The following is a 26848-nucleotide window of genomic DNA, read 5'->3' as shown; positions in this document are numbered from 1 at the left end:
TCCTGACATGAGCTCAAGAGCTGATGCTCAGTTTGGTCAGGCTGTGCTGAAGAACCTTTTTCAGTAAGGGGTATTTCCATCCACCCGTAGTTCCTGTAAGGAGTGCTTGGGAATCTCCCATAAGTATGGAGGAAAGGGGACGGGACGTAGGAGTATAACCAGGTTACTCACCATAGTGACCACCTTACTCCTAGTCCATAGTCCCCTTTCCTCCATACGCCCGCCCGCTGTCCACTCTAGTAAGGTTCCTCTGTTATTGCTAATAGGTCTCTGACCTGGCGATGGAAAAGGACTGATGGGCGATGCGTGGGGCGGAGCCGAGGTGGGCGGGGTTACAGCCGCGTGCCGGGCCCCGCACAAGAAAGTGAGGAAGGACACATTTTTGAAAAACATTTTTGGATGCTTTTTACAAAGTGCTCCGGTCCCGTCCCACAGGACGGAGATTTGTCCCATAAGTATGGCGGAAAGGGGACTATGGACTAGGAGTAAGGTGGTCACTACGGTGAGTAACCTGGTTAATCAGACATTCGAATCCCTGGAGTTCCTCTTGAATTGTGGGAAGTCGCATCGGTTTATGTCTTACAGGAATTGTTGCGGATCATCTAGCTGTTCAGGAATCTACAGTCCGGAGTCTCCTTCAGGCCTTAAGCCACATGGTGGTCTGTGCATTTGTGATGTCCTTGGCAATACTACATTTGCTCCCTCCGAGTTCTCCTCTCCACAGACACTGGATTTCTGCAATCAGAGAAATGCAACGTCCTGGTTACCATCAGTCAAGTATTAAGTTACAGTGATGGCTGAACAGGGCAAATGTGCTAAGATGAGCCATATTATGCCAACCGTCACTGACCACAACTACCATCTAATATTTGCCAGTCTGTGCTTTCCTTCCATATCTTTTCGTGTCCCCCAGAATGCCTTGCTCCCCATGTTCTGTACTAGGTTTCCAATGGTAGAGGAAGGAGGGATGGGATAACCTTACAATCATGTGGCCTCAGAGTCTGCACTATGCATTATATCCTCTGACTGAGAATCCTTTCATTTTGATGATTACTCTGGGGGCATTCTGTTGGCTCTGGTGTGGCAAAGGAGGGCCCTGATTGCCTCTAGTGTTGGAGTTAGACGTTTCTCCAATTTTACCCTTTATGGTACCCCCTTGGCGTGCAGGGGTCCTCAGAGTTTGATGGAGTGCCATGTTTTCAGATGGGGCAATTGGAAATCGAGAGGGACAGGTTACAGGGAAGGATTTGGCTCTGTAGCTCGCTTTGGTCGTCTAGAATTCTAAAAGGCCTGGCACCATTAAGGTGTTACAGGCATTGGAGGAACTGTGCTTTATGGTGTAGTAAGAAATTACAACTACTTCCTTCTAAGCCTGTCCTGCTAATCATGCAGTTTCAACAGGAGGTTATTTTACTAGGATAGTTGGTTTCCTCTTGAAGGGGTCAATAGGCAATGATTCAGGTTTTCAAAGACCTATTATGGCAGAGGAAGAGCTACGTGTGGCAGTTTCTCAAGAAGTTGATTTCCAAGTTGGTGTTACACTTTGGGGATAGCAAAAGCACTTGGGGCACGTTCCTACTGGGAAAAGCAAAAGCCATGGCTTTCAAGGCTGGTGTTAATTACTGTCTGTAGGTGCCAATTGCAGCTGAAATTGATATGTTGATGCCATACTAATTTTACACACTGGCTAGCATTTGAGGAATTACTGTAGAGAGCCGTAGATGGTGATGACAAATGACATACTCTTTTTCTGAGTCCCACATTTTTTCATTGACCCATGGCTGCAAGTGGAGTGGATGCCTTAATGCAGTGGTTGGGTCACATCAGAAATGGCAGAGTGGTCCTAACGAGTTACTAAGCTTTGGAGCAGCAGAACCTGAAGTGTCTGGGGTGATATAAGATGTGCAAGTGATTAAGGACCCTTTAAGGGAGGTTTAGCCTATACCTAAAGGAGTAGCCTAATGAATGCAGTCAAGTTTTATTATAAATAAACCTCTATAAAAGCCGTCCTCCTTAGTGAAATTCCTGATCCATATTAATCTAAATGTTCTTTTTGTCAGGAGCAAAAAACAGTCCCAGCCATCTTTTTTCTAATGCCTTCAAATATTTCTTAACAGACAAAATTAGGCAACACATTTAGAACCATCCAGACTAATCTGCAATGTAACAAGATGAATGAATTCCGGACAATTACTCTCGAAGACCTAACTAACGCTTTGTGGTTGTTGGGGTTTGACGGCTGCAAGACAACGTCCTTCTATCCTGTATTGTGAAGGTCCTCACAGGTGAAGCACTCGTACCCCTTCTCACCGTCCATGTATCCCTCTCAAAATGCACCATCCCAGATGTGCTGAAAATGGGAAAGATCCTCCCCTTATAAAGAAACCTATACTGAGCCCAGATGACATGAACAATTATTGCCCCGCCGTGCCTCTACACTCACACAGCAAAGTTATTGTTCAGAGTGCTCCTTTTGTGCACCTGAATGGCAACAGTCAACTTAATCTTCTACAGTTCTGCCAATCCAGTTACTGACCATGATATAGCACAGGCACACCGCCAAATTATTGATTATGCTCTTTGCCTCATGGTCAAAGGAGATCCTTGCTTACTCGTCCTCTCTGCTGCCTTCCATACCATTGACCAGGAAAGCCCTCTGCAACATACTAGCCATGTGCATGAGCATCTAACAAACTGTCCTGCAGTCGTCATCTTCTACCTCTCCAACCGAGATTAATTCATACAGGTTGGCCGAAACAGATCACTGCACTGCACAGTTACCTACCGAGTTCTACAAGGTTCCATCTTTTCCCTTGCCATCTTCTATCTCTACATGGAACCTCTGGAGAATGTCACCAACAGAGATCAAGGTATACCAATATGCAGATGTCGCACAGCTTTACCTAAATATCAATTGCATCAAAAGTCTCCACTCAAGCAATATGCTTTATCAAAGCCTGGTTGTCAAGTGCTACCTGAAGCTCAACCTGACTAAGACTGAACTCCTTCTCCTAGGAAACTCCACCAAACATGCCCAAGTCGAGAATTGGCCGACGGACCTGAAAGTTCATGGATTTACACATTAACTCTGACCCAGTGCAAAATCTCCCAGATTATCACAGACTGTCCTCGAAAACATGCGTAGTCCATAGACGCAAGCAGCATCCTACCAGCTTGCGCTTCCTTGCGAACTCAAGCCTTTAATCCCTTCCCAGATCTTCAGATCAGTTGTTCAAGCCTGGTAATTTCCCACCTCAATGCTGCCACTGATTTAATCTCAGGAGCCCCGGATGTTACCTTGGCCCTTCTGCATGCTGTTCAGCAAGCCTCATCTCAGTACTAAATAAATACAATCGCATCACCCCATCGTCAAGGAGCTGTAACGGCTACTTCTTCAAGCACACGTGCATGTTCAAGAGAGCCTGCATCACCTGCAAAGCAGTCACAGCCAAGATCCCACTCTACATGCCCAGAAATGCACCATCTTCAGAGGCCACTGCACCACCACAAGCCCCAACAGCTTTAAACAAACTTCAAGGGGGGGAGGGGGACAGGAAATTGACATTTACCTGCTGTGCACCTGGTCTCAAACAAATTACCAACATATACAAGACTTGGCCCTCCATCCTGCACTTCAAGAATGGAAACACCCTATTCTTTAAAGAACATCTTGCCTATTACTCCACTCCACACTAATTATGACCCTCTGCAGCACTCACCCTCCCTCATGCTCTGATCTGTCTTTTTTCAGCTAGGCTCACGTTTTAGGCTGTGGCCGCTATGGACGTGGAGGGAGCCTCCAACAATGTCTGTGTCCTAAGTGACGCAGAGGGTGATCAGGACCCGATGGTTTCCTCCGTGCGAGACCCTGACCCATCAGGGCTGGCCGGCTGTTCTGCTACAGAGACGATACCCTGCGGCTTAATCACCCACAATGCACGCCACACAAAGCACACCCCCCATGGCCGACAGTCGACCGGGAAGGTCTGAAAAATCCCTGTCCCCCTGGGCCATCCCGTTCGCCACATCACAGGCCCCCAAAACAGATGCTAAAGTCTGTTCCCAACACCATGAATAAACCAGACAAACCCTCGGGTACCTGCAAGCGGGCATCGAAAGATGCTTCGCTGGCCCTTTGCAATAACTCTAAAATGAGGGAACTTATTAAGAAACCTGTCCCAGACACACTCCAAGTCCAAAGCTTCCCAAAACATAGTCTTCGATGTCCTTACTCTCTAAATCCCCTATTTTAAAGGCTAAAGAACCCTCCCTAGTGGCACCCTTTCAGGGACCATGCAGCATTAACAGTCTACATCAGAGAGTATCTCTAGCCCTGTTCCCACAGGTTTTCCAAGCTCCACCCAATGGACCCTTGAATATTCAACAAAGTAATGTGAAGAATGTCACCCTAATCAACTGTCCAACCTCCAAGGGTCCTCACAAGGGGAGGCAGCTAAAAACCAACCTGCTGCCAAAAGAGCACAACTAGACACTGCCCAGCCAAGTACTTTGTAGGGCATGTCCCAAGACATCTACTTTATTGATACTTCAGGCTCTCAAGATCCTGGTTCAATAGCAGACAAAGTGGGCCAAGGTATATGACCCAGACCAGTATTATGATGACGATGACATCATTATTATTATCTACATAATAGAATCTACGGACCATCGTGACCAACCCGTGGCTGTCTCTCCTGTGGATAATCGGCTGCAGTATGAGCTCCTCCTAAAGGCTGCCAAACATTTCAAGATTGATACCCAAGAAGCACAAGTCGACAAAGATTTTGTAGAGGACATCCTTGGGGTTAAGAGGTCTGCAGCACAGTTTATACCACTCCTGCAGTCCATCCAGAGGCGCACTTCTCTACTGGGCCCCGACCGTACGAGGGTAGTTGACCCCTGTATTGAAAAGATGTTCAGGCCAGCACCCTCCGACCCATTATACATCAGGGGTCAATTAAAGCCTGACTGACTCATTGTAACTACCACAGGAAAAAGGGCGGGCATGCCCTTAGCCTCTGCGGAAGCCCCTCCTGACAAAGAGAGCAAAAAGATATACACACTGGGCAGGAGAGGATCTTCTGCGGCTGCATACCAAGTAAGGATAGCTAATAACCCCACACTCTTGGCAAGTTACAACTGCCATAAATGGGACGAGATCATACAACAAATCGACTCCGTTCCAAAGCCCCTTAAAACACAGCTTTTAAAAACAGTGGCTGGGGTAAGCAGGTGGCCAACTGCATCCTTAAAATAATCTGGACACAGCAGATAATGCAGGCCGTAGTAGCAGAGGGTACATTTATTAAACACCATGCATGGTTGAGACAATCTGGTTTTAAACTGGAAACTCAATTCACCCTACTTAATATGCCCATCAAACCAAATGCCTTTATTTGGAAAAGCAGTTGAGGATGCACTGAAAAGTGCTAAAGAAGAGTACGACACTCTTAAGTCCCTGGGGCAACTTACTAAGACACCTTTTGTGCAAAGAGGTGTGTACATGATGCATACTGATTTTGAGGACAAAACTCCCAACGGTCCTCCAACTACAATCAAAGTGAACAATCTTCATCTTGGGGTCCCTCGCATGGGCAGTCCTCCCAGCAAAACTTTCAAATAAGGCACAGAAGGTCTAGGAGTAGAGGCAGAGCATCCTCGACCAGAGGCTCCACCCCTCCCCAAAGCATTGACCACCCGCTCCAGTAGGAGGTCGCATTTGTCAATTTACCCACACATGGGAGGGGATCACATCAGACAAGTGGGTACTTTCCATTGTGGTGCATAGAACTCATACAGAGACCATCCAACCACCCGCCAAGTAAGATGAACCACACAGGAGGAGCAACGCAATCTGCTAGAAGAGGTGAAAGCACTGTTGGAAAAGGCCGCTATAGGGATCGTCCCAGCAAACCATGTAAACAATGGTATCTTTTCAACGTTCTTCCTTGTGCCAAAGAAAGACCTTACAATGCACCCTGTCCTAGACCTATGTCCTGCAAACACAAAGCCACAAAAGTTCTGTATGACAACGCTACAAGGAGTAATCCCACTGCTAAAACAGGGGGACTACATGGCATCATTGTATGTGAAAGATGCATACTTTCATATTTCAATGGTCCCAGAGCACAGAAAATTCTGGCGCTTCAAAATAGCAAATCAACACTACCAACTCAAAGTGCTCCCCTTCGGCATAGCCTCAGCTCCAAGGTTATTCACCAAGGTGTTGGCGGTAGTGGCAGCACACTTGCACAGAGAATCTATCCCAATGTACCCTTATCTGGACGACTGGCTGATGACAGAGGAATCCCTTCAAATTTGCAAGCAGAATACCCAAGACAATCAAACTCCTGTTCCAATTGGGGTTTTAAATCGATGGGGGAAAAAAATCAAGCCTCGTTCCAAGCCAACACAAACAGCTCCTAGGACCTATCATAAAAACAAAAGGGGGGCTAGTCTTCCCCTCAACCAAAAGAGTTCAAAATATACTTCTGCAAATACCTAATTGTAGAGAAGGAGCCAAGTACCCCCACCTCAAATCGACCCGCCCCTTTTATCTGTATGTTGAAAACCAGAGTATGTGACGTATACAGAAGAGCTGAATCGACAAAGAGCACAATATAGACTCATTCCAGTGCCAGTGAAAGGGCCAGCACTTAAGAGAATCTGGGAGCCATAGTACCCATTCAGAAAACCTTATCTGCATACAAAGAAATATGATGACCATCTGAATGAAATCCCTAAAGAAGCAGAACCAATAAACAGCAAGGATGAATGGTAGTATCACTAGCCATTGCCAAGTATATGTTACATGGAGCTGAAGATGAAGTACATAAAATGATGCCGTGACTAGAGAATGCAGATATTCTATAAGGCATCAAGAAAGCAATAAGGATAAGTGACATCTTCGGCTCAAGGTGAAGAAACTTATGCCACAGAAACAGATGAAGATATCAAATCATTTTACACGTGTACAGGTGCAGAAGAAACACAAGCAGCAAAGTAATCGTGAAGCTAGCTCAATGCTTATAGTAAATAGATTGCGGCAAGCGCCAACCTATACATAGGAATAAGAGAATTATGGATGTTTCCACAAAACATATTATAGCATGTTGGACATTAGTAAAAAGGCCTCAATTCAGTATGTCGCAGTTAAAAATCAGACATTGAATTACAGAAGCCGAGCTCAGAAAGGCGAGGTTGGATGAGCCCCAAGAAGCCAATTGAAGTAAACTGATTTTGTATACAAATTTGTGTGAAAGAACAAACCTCCTGTTCAAAAGGAATGAACATAACAAGGAAGACGTCAGAGGTCTATTGGGATAGAATATTAATTACACGAAAAGACTCGATTTTATGGTCTCTAGTCACATGGAAGCATGAAGTTGGATGAACGAGATGGTCACACCTATGCATGAAGGCAGACTGTGCTTCTCACTCCCTAATTTTCTCAGAGCTTGGAACACTCCCAAGGACGAAGTTCAAAGGCCTAATTGACAGTAGACCACTGAGGTGATGATGGATATGATATGCTAATTGGTGGGAAGCTAAAGTTAAGGCAATTTCGCCAGCATCTGGATGGCCGACCTGCAGGCTGCTGACATAGGTGGAAAAGTACTGAAGATGGATAGAGTGCCAAACAATTGTAGAGGACCTGCGTGTTCAGGGGTCCTATAGTGTATAAACCAATGGGACGTCGTGTATTTAGTAATGTTCATAGTGGTCATTTTTAGAGGAGGGCTTAGTTGCCCCACCTGATAAGTAACCAATCACATAGTTACACTTTTTTTTAGACTAGTATGGATCATATACTTAGATGTTCACTCAGAACCAATAGCCCATGCACATAAGTTTTGTAGTGTGCCACGTAGGATGACGTTAGTACACATGTGATTTAGACTTCATTGATGACGCATTTTGCTTATAAAAGTGCAGTTTTTTCTTAAAGTATTTCGAGTTTGAAGATCAAGCATTTGCGTTGATGTTCGTTATGCTCCCCGTTTTAGATAATTGATATTAAAACAGTCTTCCTTTTGTCAACTTCCTGAGTCAGCTCCATTCTCCAGCATTGGATCTTTCATGGATTCACATGCTTAGAATATTCCCCGTCGTCAGGCTGGGAATCCTCGGTAAGTTATAGACATTTTCCATAGGAAAAAATTCAGACACTTTTGTGTCCTATCCACATCGTTTTGGGCCGCGCAAGCTGGTGCCACTAGGGCGTAGGGGTATATATAGCTCCGCCCCCGCGGCTCCCTCAGATTTCAACCGTCTTCCAAAGTGGTGGGATTACCTTGCCTATCTACTATTTTGGTTCGGCTATTCTTTCTACTTCTGCGACTGTTTGTTCTTTTCAAGAGAATGTCTGGAAAGGTGTTGTTTCGTCCGTGTGCTACGTGCGGCCTTAAGAAGGTGTACGAAGGGGATGGTCATATGGACTGCATTTACTGCCTTCATCCTCACCACACGGCGGACACTTGTGAAATTTGTCAGGGTTTCTCCCAGAAAACTCTCAAAGATCGAAAAAGACGCCTGGTCGATTGGCTCAACGATGGAGCGGGTGCGTACCCGGCATCGGAGGTGGGCTCCACGGCCTCAAAAAAGTAAGTCGGAACCCCTGACGAAGAAGGCACGTGCTGCTGAGAAACGAACCTCTGAGTCGGCCGAAAAACGACCCTCGGAGAAACATTCGAAAGCCTCCTCATCTTCACACAAGGCGCCGTCTTCTTCCTCCTCATCTAAAAAGGGGAGAAAAGAATCATCTAAATCCTCCTCAGGAGACTGTCATAAGTCTACCTTGAGTCGAGAGGCCGCGGCCAGTAAGTCAGCCCCAAAAGCGGCGGGAACACCTCAAGGCCCTGTGCCATTGGCTTCGCCGACGGCCCGCTCGTCGACGCCTGTGTCATCAGCGGCTCCTCCCGCATGTCAGACTGCGGCGGGAAACATATCTTCGACGGTGGTCCCGTCGATGGGATGGCAGCCGGAGGTCTTCGATCCCGTCCCGCCGGAGGCCCTGCTTCAACCAGAGGCGACTTTCTCCATCTTGTCGGCTGACGAGGAACGCGACACGGTCGCGTGCCCAACCGACCAGCGCAATGTCGCTCTTGGGTGTGGGTTCCATCCCTACTACCTCGTCATTACTGAACCCCAGGCGGTTCTGTCCTTGGAGGTGCTAAATACGCTACAGAAACTATTACAGCGTTTAGACACACAAATACCCCAGCCTGGGGACCCGACACGAATACAGTCTACGCCATTCGTCGACGAGCCGGGTCCGGCTCCTCGCTCGGCGACCAGGATTACGGCCGCTTCCCACACGCCGGAAGATTGTCCTACCCTGCAAGAAGAAGGAGAACTACAGGATTCTGACCGTGAGGGATCAGGTTCAGACATCTCACTATCCCCCTCAAGGGACCCAACTTGGGACTCTGAAGCGGAGATGGAAGCTCCGAGAAGCCCGGCACATCCATTACCGCCTGATGACGTGGGTGCATTCCATGCCATGATGAGTAAGGCGTGTTCGGAGTTTGGCCTAGTTCCTGAAGAGGAGAAAGAGGATTGATTTCTTTTTGATCATATGGGCAAGAGAAGGAAATCCGTATTCGCCATCCCGATTTTGGATCATGTCTGGCAAGAGGGCCTGAAGACCATGCAGCACCCGTTCTCTGAACCGGCAGTGAAAGGTTGTTTGGAGAAGAAGTTCAAGGCTCCGGAATTGACTCCCAAGTGCCTGACGTCTCAACCTTCGCCGGAGTCGGTGGTGTCGGCGGCAGCGGCGAGAAAGGCCAGGTCTCAACATAAATGCACGACCCCTCCAGACAACGAGGCCAGGAGACAGGACGCTTTTGGCAAGAAGGTGCTGTCCGTCGGCGCGACTACGGTTAAAGCAGCCAACTCCTTGGCGATTATGTCTAGGTATGACAGGGAAATGTGGCACCGACTGGCTCCTATCTTGGAGCATTTGCCCGAGGAACATAGAAAGTCTGCAATGTTGCTAGTGCGGGAAGGAGAGGAGGCCTCCAACCATGCTATAAACATTGCTGTCGACCTAGCTGAGTCCGGTTTTAAGCAAATCAATAATGGCGTAGTTCTACGTAGACAAGCCTGGCTCAAGTGCACTGCGTTCAAACCGGAGGTGCAATATAAAGTCTTGGATATGCCGTGTGAAGGGGAACAACTGTTCGGTGAAAAAGTTGATGAAGCCTTGAAGGGCATGAAAGAGGTTACTGACACAGCACGGTCACTCGGAGCCCTGCAGAGTGGTAGGAATTTTCGTTCCTTTCGTCCTTTCAGAGGGGCCTCTGGTAACTCCCGGTTTGGGTCATCTAGAGACCGAGGTTTCAGCAGACCCTCCTACTCGTCCCAAGGCTACAGGCATGCGGCCCAATCCTCACGTAGAGGAAGAGATTACCAAACCTCCAGACGACGGAGGGCCTACCCTTCGTCGACGAAAGATAAACAAACCAAGAACCAACAATGACATGCTTCAGGGCGTCCTGGGGAGTAGAGTGTCTCGTCACATCGACGAGTGGGAGCGCATAACAGACCGATGGGTTTTAGACACGATTCATCTGGGCCATTCTCCACAGTTCAAGGGCAAGCCACCACACATTCTACCGGTGTTCTCGGCCCAGCCCCACCTTCAAGTACTGCTACAGGAGGTGGTGCTTATGCTGCAGAAAGGGGCAATAGTACTGGTCCCGGTGGCAGAAAAAGGACAGGGAGTGTACTCCCGGTACTTTGTCGTCAAGAAACCAAATGGAAAATGGCGTCCCATTCTGGATCTACGAGCGCTCAACAAACTGCTCAAGAATTTAAAATTCAAAATGCTGACGCTTCAGGAGGTGATCCGATCGATACAACCCGGAGATTATTTGTCGTCACCAGACCTTCAGGACGCATACTTCCATCATATCCCGATGCGTCGACGGCACAAAAGATTTCTGCGGTTCGTCGTCGGACGAACCCACTATCAGTTCAGGGTCCTCCCGTTCGGCCTGAAATCGTCCCCCAGGACGTTCACCAAATGTCTGGCTCCAATAGCAGCCTGGCTCAGAAAGGAAGGTCACCATGTGTACCCTTATTTAGACGATTGGCTAGTGAGGGTACTGTCTCCAGAAAGGGCACAAGAAAGCCTAGATGCCACCCTGTCCCTCCTGCAACGTTTGGGCTTCGCAGTGAACTTCAACAAGTCCTCGTTAAAGCCTTCAAGGACCTTGGTCTTTTTGGGAGCAGAGTTCCACACACAGTCGGGACTGGTGAAGCCATCCCTCAAAAGGATTCACAGACTGCAACAAAAGGCATCGGAATGGGAGATCGACACCAAAGTGTCAGTACGAAGGTACATGTCCCTGCTGGGGACCATGTCGTCCTGCATACCCTTGATAAACAACTGTCGCCTTTTCATGAGGCCTCTTCAAGAATTCTTGGCGGATCGATGGAAACAGAGTCCAGGACGCTGGTCGGACAAGTTGACCATCAATGGCCAGCTTGTGCAGGCGCTTCACTTCAATGGTGGAGAATCTCCATACACCTAACGAAGGGAATGCCCTTACTGGAGCCTGTGTTCCAGAAGACAGTGGTTACGGATGCTTCTCTAACTGGGTGGGGAGCTCATCTGGACTCCTTACAGGTTCAGGGTCGTTGGTCATCGGAAGAGTCCTCACTCCACATCAACCTGCTAGAGTTGAGGGCTGTGCGTTGGGCCCTGAAATCCTTTCTGCCACAGATAAAGGGCTCAGTGGTGAGAATAATGACAGACAACACGACAACCATGTTTTATCTATGGAAGCAGGGAGGAACTCGCTGCAGGAGCCTGTCGACGGTAGCCCAGGAGATCTGGCATTGGGCCCTACAACACGACATACATCTGTTGGCGTTCCACTTACCAGGAGTAAAAAATGTGCAAGCAGACGCTCTCAGCAGAGAGATGAATTGTCTACACGAATGGGAACTGAACGATCAGCAACTGCACTGGATCTTTGCGGAATTGGGTCATCCGGCCCTCGATCTCTTTGCGACAAGAGACAACAAGAAATGCTCCCAGTACGCGAGCAGATGGCCACAACTAGACTCGTTAGGGGACGCGTTCTCCTTCCCGTGGACGGGCAAGTTTCTGTATGCCTTCCCCCCCATTCCCTCTCATCCGTCGGACTATGCAATGGATCCACAGATATCCTTGTCGGGTGATCCTGGTGGCGTATTGGGCCAGACAAGTGTGGTTCTCCGATCTACTTCACCTCTCAGCGGCAGAACCAATGAGGTTCCAGAAGATTCCCAACCTTCTGTCTCAGGAGAAAGGGACCGTTTGGCATCACGACCCGGACAACCTCAGTCTGACGGCCTGGCTCCTGATTTCGCCGAGTTTGGCGCGTTAGCGATTCCAGCGGATTGGCGTCGTATTTTGCAAGCCGCAAGGGCACCTTCCACGAACGCTTCATACACATACAAATGGAAAAGGTTCTGCATATGGTGCGCAGGTCAACCAGGTCTGGTCCCGCGGGCGATCACACCGGAACAACTCCTACCATACTTGTTGCTCCTGGCAAATAACGGGTTATCTGTTTCATCCATAAAGGTGCATCTAGCTGCCATCTCGATATTTACTCGGAAGAGACATTCCACTCCACTGTTCAGTGACCGCCTAGTTAAACACTTCCTTAAAGGGTTGTTTAGAACCTTTCCTCCCAAGAAGAAGTTTCCTCCGATCTGGAGTCTGAACTTGGTCCTGGCAGCCCTGATGAAACCCCCTTTTGAACCAATGTCATCGACATCATTAAAATTCTTGTCTTGGAAATTGGCTTTCCTGGTGGCCATTACTTCTGCTCATCGCCTGTCGGAAATACAAGCTCTAGTGATCGACCCTCCGTATTTGAGGTTTTTCAGTAATAGTCGTGCTGGCCACTAACCCGCATTTCATGCCTAAAGTGCCATCCGTGTTCCATAAACCCGCTGCTATAGTGTTGCCTACATTCTTTCCAACACCGTCTTCAGTAGCAGAGAAGACTCTCCATACATTGGACGTGAAAAGAGCTTTGAAGTTTTACCTCCATTGCACTCAAAGCTTCAGAGACACGAGACAACTCTTCGTAGCTTATGGCCCCGCGGCTAGGGGTAAAGCGATTTCAAAACAAGGGCTATCCAGATGGGTGTCTTCAGCCATTTCTTATTGTCATTCCAAGGCCGGAATGCCGCTGGAAAAGCATCCAAGGGCCCATTCGACGAGTTCTACATCATCGTCGACGGCTTTGTGGTCCGGAATTCCGCTGGGGGACATCTGCCAGGGGGCTTCCTGGTCGGTACCACACACGTTTACCCGGCATTACTGTCTCGCACAGCAACATGCTGAAGATACACAGATGGGGCGGGCAGTACTACGTCATCTGTTCCAATAAGGTAAGCCCCAAGTGGGTTGCATCCTTCGGCAACTATGCTTTAAAGTGTTGTGTCTTTTACAGTTAACATGCTATAATGTAATGTGTTGCCATAGTAAGTGAGCACTGTGCTTGTTGTGATGTTGGTTTGCATACACACCTCCAATGTTGGGGGATAATGCTATACAATCTATTCTAAGCATGTGAATCCATGAAAGATCCAATGCTGGAGAAGGGAATAGTTTCTTACTTGTAACTCCATTTCTCCAGCATTGGTATCTTTCATGGATTCACATGCGCCCGCCGGCCTCCCCTGAGCATGCAAACTAGAGATCTCCCCCCCCTACTACTTTGTGGGCTGAAATCTGAGGGAGCCGCGGGGGCGGAGCTATATATACCCCTACGTCCTAGTGGCGCCGGCATGCGCGGCCCAAAACGACGTGGATAGGACACAAGTGTCTGCATTTTTTCCTATAGAAAATGTCTATATAACTTACCGAGGATTCCCAGCCTGACGACGGGGAATATTCTAAGCATGTGAATCCATGAAAGATACCAATGCTGGAGAAATGGAGTTACAGGTAAGAAACTATTCCCTTATTGATGTATGAGTAAGATCTGCATCCCCATCCATCTCAAGGGTAATTTCTGCTCATCAAAGGGGCTGGACTATCCAGTTCATGATTAACTTGCCAGGTGCCAAATAACCGTACGCAAAGCAATGCGCCTGCTAGGAATGATGGCTTCATGCATTTATCTAGTCCCACAAACACGATTGTGCATGCGCCCAAAGGAGGAGTGGTTGGCAAAACAATGGTCTCAGGCAAGCGGTCAGTGAGATGATATAGGGGTTCGCTAAGCCTAGTACAAGCACTTCGTTGGTGGTCAAAAGAAAATCTTTTCACAATCCACCAATCCAAGCGATACGTATAACAGACGCCTCACTCTCCGGATGGGGAGCCCCTTACCTTCACCACACAGTGCATGGCCTGTGGACACAGATCACATCCCAGAACCACATCAATCTTCTGGAACTGCTAGTGTTATTCGGAGCCCTACAAGCTTTCCAGCTGCATCTAATAGGCCAAGCGGTGCAAGTCCAAACAGACAGCACCACTGCCATGTTTTACATAAACAAAGAGGGAGGCACACACTCTCCAAGTCTGTCCAGGCTGTCCCAAATAATTTGGAAGTGGGCACTCAAGCGGAACATGTTCTTAGTCTCTCAACACGTTCCAGGGGAACTCAATGCTGTGGCAGACACTCTAAGTAGAAATCCTCTACCCGAGGAACACGAGTGGCAGCTCAACAGAGGATTTCTAGACAAAGTCTTCTCCCTCTGGGGTTATCCTCCTTTAGACTTGTTCGCCACAGACCTAAAAGCACAATGTCCAGACTTGGCATCCAGGTTTCCCCAACTTGGATCCAAGGGGAACGCCCTGTGGATGAGCTGGTCAGGGAAATTTGCTCACGCTTTTCCACCAACACCACTCCTGAGCAGAATAGTGCACAAGATGCTCCAAGAACAAGCTACTCAAATCCTGGTTGCTCCTATGTTGGTGAGACAACCTTGGTTTCCACGTCGGCTCAAACTGGCAATGTGCGAACCAATAAAACTCCTGTGCCCCTACAACATGCTATCCCAGCACGGGGTGACAACACTCCACCAAAATCCTCAGACTATGAACTTGGCAGCTGGCTCCAGAAGTCCTAGAGTTTGGACACTTAAAACTACCTCAAAGGCGTATGGATATCCTCAAAGGAGCTCGCAAACCTAACACCAGGCACTGCTACTTCCACAAATGGAAAAGATTTGTAATGTGGTGCCGATCAAAAGATGTAATCTCTGTTGAATGTACCACATCACACATTCTTCACTACATGCTCCACTTGCTAGACTCTGGCCTAGAATTTAACTCCATCAAGGTTCACCAAGCCTCTCTGTCCGCGTACACCACTTCACAAAACAAGGTGTTCTGGTGAAAGGTCCTGGTTATGGCTTTCATGGAGGGTGTAAAGAGACTTTACCCCCACCCCCACCCTTTTCCAACCCGCCGCCAGGTTGGGATCTTAATGTTGTACTCCCAAGTCCACCCTTTGAGCCTTTGCACAAATCCAGCTCTATCAGTGCAAGGACAGTCCTTTGAATACACCCTAGGTTTTCACCTAAATTCATATCCAAGTTCCATGTTGACCAATTCATTGAACTACCCGCTTTCTTTCAAAATCCATCCAACTCAGGTGAGAAAAGCTTCCATGCACTGGATGTAAGAAGGGCAGTTTTGTACTCGGCCCTCCACATAAGGTTTGTACTAGGCATTTTTACACATCTTGTAAATACAACAGCTTATTATATTCCTGTGTACATTTGCACACAAGTTTAGGGCAGTGCAAAGGTCAGGTTACTTGACGGAAACCAGAACGCTTCTTTTTGATTTTTATCGACATGGATGTAATTGCAAGCCATGGAGAAAAGCCTCTGAAAAAAGAAACTGCACAATATGATAAAAGGAATGCTTTCTTTCTATTCAGCTTCTGCTGTTTTATGTGCAGATGCTCATCGAGCAAACAGAAGCACTGTGCTATTTATTTTCCTAGCATTTTAGGATTGTATAATTAATAAGATGAAAAACTGTTAATTTATCTTTTCTAACAAATTATGCTTTATTTCCAGAGAAAGCAAACCAGTATTGCACAATTGTATTTTTCAGAGTTCCTGTGCTGTGTGCCTAATCATGCAGAGGCAGATCATGTTTACACTTATAATTTACACTCTAATTATAAAAACAGTGTGTCAAAAACTGTGTAAAATGATGAGTATGCACGCTTTAGTGTACATGCGTGCAACCTTGCAGTCAATGGGGTACATTACTATGAATGGTCAGTGGCAGCAGAGTCTTTGCTCAAGGGTAAGTGATTTATCTTTACACCAATCTCAAATTTTCAAGACTACAATTAAAACATCCAAAATTGGACTCTCCAGGAAGTGCAAGCGCTGTTCAAAAACAAAACAAATTAAAGTTACATTTGTAATTGAAATAGAAACTCAGCAAAACCTGTCCCTGTGATAATCCAGATAGGTATTTAACTTCATGTAGCGATTCATACATGGTTCGTCCAACATCTAGGCACTGTGATTATTATTATACCTCATTCGAGTCGATACTCGGTTTACAGACCTCTGTAGGGATGTTATCTAATAAGATGGTTCAGCCGGGTTGAACGCGAGTTGCTGCGATCTGTGCTTGATCTGAGGTTGCATGTTCTAATCCTGGCAATGCCAACTCAGCCTTTCTTCCTCATTTGTTTAATTGGTTTTTATAACGTACCTGAGTTCAGTTTCTAAGCGCGGATCCGCGATTCGAACCTCTGTTGCTTTGCGTGGTCTTGCTTCCAAGACCTGCACGTTGCCCCTGTGCTAAAGGAGTGACACTCGAAAAAGGAGTGCCAGCTTCGGTTTGGTGATAATTGTGATAAATATCTTCTATGCACAACACTTTGCCAAAAGCGCTATATAATTAACCATTTGACCATGAGATTAGGTATAGAATTTAGCATGGCGTCCTTGTCTCTCTGCACTGTTGTATCATAACGTTGGCAAACCATTAGGTAGTAATAGCTCTAGGAAATGAGGACTTTCATTAAACATCACAAGACAATTCTGCTATCGAACCTCAAAACACACAATACGATTCATGTTTGCTTTACTATGTATTGGCTAGGATTTTGTGTTTTAAACATTTTAATATATACAGGAGAGAACAAATGGCCAGACCTTAGAGAAATAATGAAATGTGTGTATTCTGTCACAATGCAGAAAGCTTCTGCATGGTAATGATTTCCATACAGTAGTTTTTGCACACTTCAGCTGGATGTTGCATACCTTTTACTCTCTTGCAAAAGAGAGAGGACATTTTGTACTCTTTAAATCACATTTACACTCAAAGTTTAAAAATAGGGAGTAAAATACTCCCCCGTCCAAATCTTATCTGGAGCACTGTTTGTATTATGTAAACAAGACAAAACCGCTAAGAAAAACAGATCAACTGTTTGTCTCTATAGCACCTGCCATGGAAGGTGATCACGTTTCAAAGAATGTCATCTTCAAATGGATAGTGAAATGCATACAGCTCTGCCATTCCCTATCAAAGAAAACCCTCTCTTTCACACCAAGAGCTCACTCTACCAGAGGTAACGGATCTACTTTGGCATTTATTGGAAATGTCCCTCTAGACGCCATTTGCAAAGCAGTTGCATGGAATTCCATACATACCTTTACTCAGCATTACTGCATTGACACACATTCTAAAGCAGATTCACAGGTGGGACAAGCGTTGCTAAAACATCTATTTGCTGCTGTACCTTCTCACAACCCATCTCCTTCTCCAGATACTGCTCGTTAGTCTATGCATAGCATTTGATCTAAGCAGATCCACAAGCCTCAGAAGGGATACATTACTCAACGGAATCGTATTTCTGATGCTTGCATCTGCTTAGATTTCACATGTGCCCACCCTTCCTTCCCTCTTGGAGTATAAGGTGCATAGATGTTTTTCTGGCTTTATCGCTTATCTGCTTTATTACACCTGTACTCGCGCTACACTTCGTGCTACCTCATGTCAGAAACAAAACACTCTGAGGGACCTCAAGGCATGAAGCACCATGGGTACAGCGGACGTCACACTAGCAATAGCATTGCTGACACACCCTGTCGACGTTCCTTTTCAAGTTTTGAAAACGGTGAGTAATCGCGTGCGTGTGTGTGTGTGTGTGTGTGTGTGTGTGTGTGTGTGTGTGTGTGTGTGTGTGTGTGTGTGTGTGTGTGTGTGTGTGTGTGTGTGTGTTTTTGCTGTTTTAAAAAAACATTCTTGTTTTATTTTTTGTTTCATTTTTCAAACACCCTGTAACCCTATCGTGCCCGTTCTTTTGTATTTTTTACTTAACACTTCACAGAATTATACAAAATGCATTTTTTGGCAAACACACTTTTTATTCCTTTTTGAAAAGGATAAAACCTTTATTAACCCAAACAAGTGTACTGAACACCGCAGTCTTGTTTTAACAACATAAGATTTCAAATGCATATATTCCACAATATATAAAAAACCTAACCAACATGTGTTTTACTTAGACTCAAAATTTCGAAGATAAATCTGATGCGCCGTTCGTAACATAAATCAGTTGCGTCGGAAAAACAGAACTGAGGTAACGGGCGCTAGTCGAGCCCTTTATAAAGCGGATGACATTGACGCTCAACGGCAGCCCTCGAGGGACTACGACTCCGCGGCTTTGAGCACATCGCCCTCTGGTGAAAATGTTTTCTGAAGCAGCAGAGCTGGGATACAAATATCATAAGATGAGGAATACGTGTAGGACACAATCAATTCAAAACATGTTTACTACTTGCAATCAGGCAGTTAAAATAGTAGTTCCTTCCCGTGGTAATACGTGTAGTACTGGTCCAAACAAATCAATGGAGCTGTGAGAGTGAAAGCGGGGGGTGAAAGATTCTTCATGCCTTTTTCCAACAAAAAAAAAAATAGGAAGTTTTTTGACTCCCTATTTCTGTGGTAGTATTTGCCAATCTGTAGGTAGTAAAAGTGGCTGATACAGCCCTTGTCTGTAGGGCTGCTTCTAAGTATACAGGAGTCTTTACACTTCTAATGCCAGGTAAACTGTCAAGAAATCTGACATAATCATTACCAGGCCATCTTTAAATTTCACCCACCCCTTCCATTAACATACATTAGTTTGCCGGCGCCCATCTGGCTAACTTAGTCTCCCTCTACTCACCACCTTGCACTCTGTCATCCCCTTGGGCCACCATACCATATTGCCACTCTCCCCTTTTGCCATTCTTGCGTACTGCCAGTGAAACACTGGCAGTAAGCAGGCCATTGGCCACAAGAATGCAGCTTCAATAAAGGCCTTTAAATATGTGCTTAAATTCACCACAGTTCTACCCTTACGGACACAGTCATCCCTCAGTGATATCACCATTCCCTCCCTTCATCTATACAATGCACATATTTGTTAACCATGTGCTCTTATCTGACTGGAAATAATGCATAGATTTGTCTCTCTGATGTCCCCAGTCAGTGTTCCCACTGATACACCCAATCCACCAACTGATTCTCACCCTTCTCCATTAACACAACCAATTATTCTAAACCACATTGGAGAGAGATTGTTCTACTTTTTTCGTTCTATACAGATTCCAAATCTCCAAAGGGGTGCTCTTGTACTTAAAAAAAAAAAGAAATGTTAGTGGGACGAAAATGCACAAAGTGGATGAATCTTCTACTCTATATAATCGGTCATTTTCATTTTATATTCAGTCGCATTTGATGTAAGGTTTTTCCAGTATGGATGAAGGGGAACAGGATGTAGGAGTAAGAAAAAGCTACTCCCCATAGTTGCTACTGTATTCGGATACCAGTGTTCCCTTTCCTCCAGATGCCTCTCCCGCCTGCTCTAATAAGTAGTCTTCCTGTATGCATTAATCGTGCATAGATATTTAGTTGGGGCTGCGTAAACCTTCAAGGCAGGTGATTCTCATGTGTGGATGCTCATATGCTCTGGCCGCTGTATATTTTAGAAGTGTGCTTTAGGTCTTCTGAGCAGTTTTTTTTCCCATAGCTTCCGCCCTCCCTACCCAGTATGACAGAAAGAAAACGATATGGTCTTAAAGTACAGAAGTCACTATAGTAAGACATTTCCTTTTTTTTGCTATCCAGTCCAGTGCATGAGGATTTGTAATTCATCAATGCACCAACGTTACAGATTCTGCCCTTTAAGAAAGGTTTCTTGTACTTGACGCTCTGCATAGCCTCATGTTGCTTAGTTAGCATTAGCACCCTGGGTGGGGGAGCCAGCCAATCAGGTGGCTAGTGTTGCATGTTAACCCCTCCTGGGAGCATGGTAGCTCCCAGGATGTTGTAAAGGGTCATGTGGCTGTGGCCACGTGACCAACCTAATAAAAGAAGCGAGCCGCTTCCGGCTCGCCAGTCACTCCATCACGAGACTCCAGCGTTGTTCTTGGAGCACCATGCTGGTGCTGCGCTGTGTGCGTGCTGGGCCCAAGGACGGGGCCCAGCTTGAGGACGGTGCCCCTGCCGGGCAACGCCGTCCCTGTGGGTCCCCCCTAACCATGTGAGGCGGGTTGGGGAAGGCGACCCAGGCCTGGGTGCCCCCAGAGCTGGGGCCGTAGTGAGCCGGGTGCCCCTGGCCACGTGTGCGCCACTCCGGTGATCCGGAGCAGGTGGGCGGAAACCCCACCCTTGAGTCGGCGGCATGGGCGCCGCATCAGTCTGTCTTTTGTCGGGTGCCACCCGACCTGAGTATGGGGCTGCCCGGTGTCCCGGAGCAGCCCCCAACAGCTAGCAACATGGGCTTGAACTGCCAGTATAAGTCCAAGTTCCAAGCCGTCTGATGGCCGACTTCCCCCGGCACCATCTTACCCACCCTCCGTCCCTGCTTGTTTTTCTTTATTAACCCGGCCACCTTATTTTGGCTGTAGTGGCCCTCGCCGCCGCAGCTGCACCTTCCTCTCAGATGCCAAAGACCACCATGGAAAGAGAAGAGGGGCTCCGTACAGAGCCCTGCCTTCCATTTCCACGGCGGCATTGTTGGTAAAGGATTTTCCTTCCTAAAACGGGAGGCGCGCAGCGTCCCGTTGTAGGAAGGAACATATTTTTTTTCTTTTTTAGCACCCCGGGTTGCCGCTTTGGTAACCCGGAGTGCTAATGGCATTATGTACCACGGGTAACACGTGGGGGGTTTAACGGCCCTGGGCCCACGTTAATGGCCCAAGCGGACGTTACCCCCACGGTATTGCACGTGGAATGGGTTCATAACGCCACAATACGGATCCTGCTTCAGTGCATCTGTGCTTGTTCCTACCACCTTCTGGGATTATTGTGCATGTTAATAGGTTCCAAAGTGAAGTCCTTTACCGCCAAGAAGCCGATTACCTCTTGTTATCTCAGAGACAGTTGCTTTGATATTGTCAGAGACCTTGGGCTGCGCTCCCTCTTGTGAGGTGTGCATAACTTGTTCAACTTTGTTAGTCCATTTTGAAAGTTATAGCATTTGTGACCATCTTTTTCTGCTGCTGCTTTTTTGCTTCTTGGACAATATTTTTTTTCATTTATTTTTTTTAACCGAAATGTCTTTACTTGAATACTTTATTGATTTGCATTCAGTTGGCCTCTTCCTCTCTTGGCACACCGAAATGCTGCTCAAGTATTCTCAGTGAGTTGGCGCTTTGGATCGAGAGGACCTCCATCCGTTTTCTTTATTCACTCGCAGAACTGTCAATACCTGTTTCCCCAATGGCTGGATTTACTTGGTTATATGTGATTATAACGCTGGGATAGCATCAAAATGCATTTATACGAAACTTAAATAACTTAAAAAAAATAACTAGTTAACTTTTTCATAGACTCTAATATCTTGGTGCATCACGTTTTGTCGCTTCCTTTGGCACCGGCTGTTTTGGTGCACCATTTTGTCAGTAGTGCTCCTTTCGGTGTGGCCAGAGTGGCGGAAAGCCAATTTGTTGCTGGTTATTTGGCACAAGGGTCTTTTAGACGCGGCTGACATAGCCGATGTGTTAGCAGCCCACGTGCCAAATGTATCATATCTGCCATATGTGTGGTTCTGTTCAAGTCTAACCCATATTAGAAATATGTTTTCTATCCCCACTATAGATGGCCCTTGTTCTTAAGAAGTATTTGAACTACTTGAAGTACTAGGCCCACCTGCACTGGACTTGTCTTTGGTTTCTCTATTTCCAGCATGGCTAGACAAGCCAAAAACAAAATGTTTGGTATTTCTAACATGAGCATAGATCTCGCTTGAAATATTTTATTGTTCCAAAATATGCCCCGGCCTGTCCATCACAGGGCACCTGTATTGTCTAAGCAAAGTCGTAAGGAATGGCAAGAAATCTAAGCACAAGTCTTGTATGTTCCCCAGTACACTACAGTAGGGCATCATGGTGCCAAAGTAATTGATTCCGCACATGCAACAAAATACAATGAATAGCTATTTGAATTAAATTGTCTCCCAAAGCACCATTCACTCCATAGCTTTAGTGTTTACACAGTGAGCTTCTGAAGTTTAAATGGAGTAACAAAACGGAGCGGCTGTACGTGAATGGGCCTGTTGATAGGGTTGTCAGTGCTGTGCAATATTTGCACAGAAACTCAACTGATGCTGCTACTCCTCGAATCCATCATGGATTCCATTTGCCAAGACCAATCCGTGCAACCCTGCAAGCTCAATGAGACCCCTAGCACCCACGTTTCATCCCTCCACTGAGGTAAAGAATGCATAGTGCTCCCTCGCAAATCACTGGGCCGTGCATGGCTCACCAAGCCACCGACAGGGAGACCCACAAGACAACCAGGCCACACAATGTCTGTGCAGATATGGGAAAAGCAATGCATTGGGGTCTTCAGGTGTTCTCATTAACTCGCCCCCAGCACATGGGTCTACCCCGTTAGTGCTAATCAAGACTGAACTAACACGTAACTCGGAGATGACCAGCCAGACAAGAAAATGACACGAATGCGGGTTACCTATGCCACAGCATTAACAGGCCTTTCCTGTAAGTACCATGCAACATCTATGTTTCAGTGATTGTAGGTGCCATTATACAGACGTGCTAAATCCTAGTCAACATCTACTAGAGAACTGAAATGTCGCATGTTGTCTGTCAATGGTTTGTTGTAGAAAACAAACAAGCTTCTTATGTTTCATGTTTATTTTCAGGAGTGGACACGTCAGATGAGCATCGGAACTTCTTGTGTTTATGCAGAAATAAGATAACGTTCCTTTAAGGGTTCTGCAAGACAATCTAGCTCTTCTTTTACTGCTTTCTACATAGTTCTATGTCGATCACTGCAAATGTAATAAATGGTGGTCCCATTTGTCTAACTCCACTAGAGGGAGTATGTGTCCTATTAATGGCATGTTTCTGTGCACCTAAACATGCTTGCGCCTAAAGGTCCCTGCACTCTGTTGGCTACGTCAAACAGGAAATGCCGGAAAGGGACCTGCGGCAAAACCGCAACGCCAGATTGTCAGGTGCCCAAATGGTCGTGCCTAAACATCCTGCTCCATAATATCTACATGCAGTCTTTATCTATAGTCCGAGAGTGCCATCTAATGGACCTTTTTAATTCGATTCCTGGTTTTATAGTTTTTTCATGTCTTTTCACTGACCCATATTACATTCTACCTACATTTGCTTTACAAATACCTTTTACGGGGGGATACCCCCGAATCCCTGTGACCTCTCCTACCTGTGAACCCCCTTTTTCTACCTCCCATTTATACTATTTTTAACTGAAGTCTAATTGGACTTTCACAACTAAAACTCACAACTCTAATTCTACATTCATACCTTCATTACAGCATTTATACCTCATAGATATTTTTTACCCTCTTTATTATCCAAAATCACTATTTTTTACTCTTCTTTTTTTACTCTGTTTATTTGGTCGACTATATCACTGATTATTGATTCACCCTTGTAACCGTAATCATCCTATTTTCCAAAGTGCAGTATTTATTTAGCTCCATGCTCTTGAGGCTTGTTATGGTGAGGTTCATAGTGAGAAGGGTGAACGGAGCCCATGTTTCTTCTCCTGATGTGCAGAATCTGCACTTTCCTCTTGTGACTCAGGACAAGCAAGTTCAGATTCTGAAGGAGCACGTGGCCATCTATGCAAGAAGGGAAATGGTCATGTTATTTCCAAGTAGGAACTCTTATGTGGCTCTTCAAATAACCATATCATACGACATGTATATTCTAGTTTAGCGCGTCATAATGCTATGGGAATAATTAAGCTACATCTGTACATCTGTGCAGATTTTGAAACATTAACTGACTCAATCTGTTACATGGTCGTTTGAGGAAAGGGTTTATCATTTTTCCAGACCTCCTATCGAAAACCAGAGTACACTGAATATTTTATAGGGGGAGATTTGTTACATGTGTTAAGGTGTGAATGATCAGACAATCCTTACAAATCTTTTTTCAAGGGATTTTACCAAACCCCACAAGACCACGCAGTTGCGATTGGCTTTCGGAAAGGCCGCAAGAATGTGACGTGGAAGTGAAAAATACGCTGACATAGCGTGCAATGGGACCATATTCTCTGAAATTAACTTTGGATAGAATCTCCTGTATGTTCATGTGTGGCATAAAGATAGCTTGACTGTTGATCCACAGAAGCATGGAGGCATGCCATGCACATTGCGCTGTCTGCACAGGTGGATGCATGTGTCCTCCAAGGAGAGATGCATGTGCACGATCGGCCTTGTAAAAGAGTAATGCATGTGCATTTTTCAGTGGGGGAAAAATGTGCCTGGTGCTAGGAGGAATGCCTTGTGCACTGAAAATGTGCATGGTTGACCTTGAACGTGTCCGCTGCACAGCCTGCCATTGCTTTGGGTGGATGGAATTCTAATGTCCCAATATCAAACACTTTAATAGTTGATATTAAATGGAAGAAGGCACACATTCCTAATCATTGATTTTTGGGCCTGTCCTTGGCCTAGTTAATGTTTTGGTCTGAGTTTCTTCGGTGGCCTCAACAAAAGTAGACATCGCTTAGAAAACCACATCTTGATGCCATGTTGACTGAGTGTTTTCGTGTAAAGACATCCGTTCTTACTTTGCTGAAAGTATCAAAAGAAGAAAAGATGAACTATATATAGAATAATCTAAAAATGTCTTTGTACTCGACTTGTTGTCCGTGGTGTGAAGTTCCAATGCATGCCACTGCTTTACTTTCTTCCTTTTTCTTTCTAGTGAAGTATATTAAAGAGGTGTCCCCGTATGTAAAGAAGCCCTCTCTGTTTTCGGAGCTGTCTTGGGATGGATCTTCCCATCATTCGGCAAACCAGAGCATCAGCGATGAATCTGGTTCACCCAGGCACCTGAACAACATTCAGGACCGCAAAGTGATACCTCTCAAAATGTGCTTTGTTGCCAGGAATCTGACTATGCCCGACCTGGAGAACAGGTGAGCTGGACCTTGGGTTTTTGGGGGCATCAGATGGGAATGGTTAATTGTGCTTTGTATGCTCCATTAGCAGAAAGATGTTGGTTTCTGTGTGATAAGGAAGGCATGGTATCAACAGTAAGACAGACACAAGTGACCACCGTTCAAGGGTGATTATTGAACTTCAACAAGGGGGTGATAAACGCCTATCTAATCCTAAATCTACAAATGGGAGCAAGCTACGACCATCAAATAATAAGAATGCAGTCCCAGTGGAGTCTCGTTAAAATAAAAGGGCCTATACTAAAAATCCTATTGCCAATCCTTGCCTCTAAATGCAAATAGTGTGGGGTAGTGTTTATGAAAAAGAAAAATGTTCACAAAAATATCAGGATGTTCAGGTCGTTGGCACGTTTTCAGCACGGGACAAGGCGGTTCACTCAAGCATAGCACACTCTGCTTCTTCGACACAGGGACAGATTTCCATTACCAGCATCACGGCCTTCTGTCGGTGTGCCCAAGTCTCTTTACTTATTAAAGTCTCTTAATTCAGAGGGCCTGATGTACCAAAACAAAGTTCCTTTTCTCTTACAAGTACTCAATTCAGGTGATTCACTCTTTGCCCTGGATCCCCCTCAGCCAGGCTCAGATCCCTTTCATACAACAATCATTACTTTGGATCCCCCATTTCCGGGTTTCATATCCCCTTTTGCAATTTTCTGAGAATATTATTTCTCAGTGACTCACGGTTCACCCCGGCTCTCCCTCAGGTACCTTTTCTTACACAATTAGTCTCCCACAGCCGGGCTCGGACCAATTTCAGTTTGTTTTAACTATCGAACACTTTCAAATGTGCACAGGGTTTAGCTTGACCCGTTGCAGGACCACTTTGATTTCACAATTCCTTTTTACATTTGCCACCTCTCTGTTGGATACCTAACAGAGACCTTCCAATGAGCACCCATATGGCGCCGGACCGCTCTATAATACAGTATCTATCTTGGCTTCAAAAGTTCAGTCACTCCTTTGCTATTCAATTATATTTGCGTCGCTCGTCACCTATGCCTCACACACTGATCTTTTCGGATTTCTCCGTATAATGTTGCTGCTTGCAACCTTTGTTCTAATAGACTGGTCTTCTATCAGTCTGCCCGACTCACCGGCTGTGCTGACTTTAGTGGCGCTGCTTTGTTGTAGGAGCCAAGCACAGTACCACAGGAGCAAACACTTCTCCCCGCTTTGGCTATCCACGTGGGAGAGCCCCGGGTACCTCAGATACACAATGCAGGTTGCTTCAGCTTTAATTCCAGGTCTTATGTTTCTTATTAAGGAAAGGCTCGTGAAAGTAATGTTTTTTCTATGAAAAGGTCAAGGGCGCTTCCCTCCATGCAACCCTCTCCAGTCTTACCGTCTTTCTCCTTGTATTAAACTGCCACCTTGGAACTGCTGCTTCCTCGT

The 26848-nt window shown here is 46.0% G+C and overlaps 1 protein-coding gene across 1 annotated transcript in view; it reads left to right on the top strand.

Moving 5' to 3' along the window:
- SNTB2 (syntrophin beta 2) overlaps positions 1–26848 on the top strand; it is a 471741-nt gene that overhangs the window by 162487 nt on the left and 282406 nt on the right. The window contains exon 2 of the mRNA XM_069635541.1: positions 25198–25411. Coding sequence (XP_069491642.1) covers positions 25198–25411 — 214 coding nt within the window. The remainder of the gene's footprint in view (positions 1–25197; positions 25412–26848) is intronic.

The sequence above is a fragment of the Ambystoma mexicanum genome, chromosome 1q (assembly GCF_040938575.1).
Source record: "Ambystoma mexicanum isolate Mex_15411 chromosome 1q, UKY_AmexF1_1, whole genome shotgun sequence".
Lineage (NCBI taxonomy): Eukaryota > Metazoa > Chordata > Amphibia > Caudata > Ambystomatidae > Ambystoma > Ambystoma mexicanum.
The sequence above is the reverse complement of the archived record's forward strand: the minus strand, read 5'-3'. Positions and strand labels throughout refer to the sequence as shown.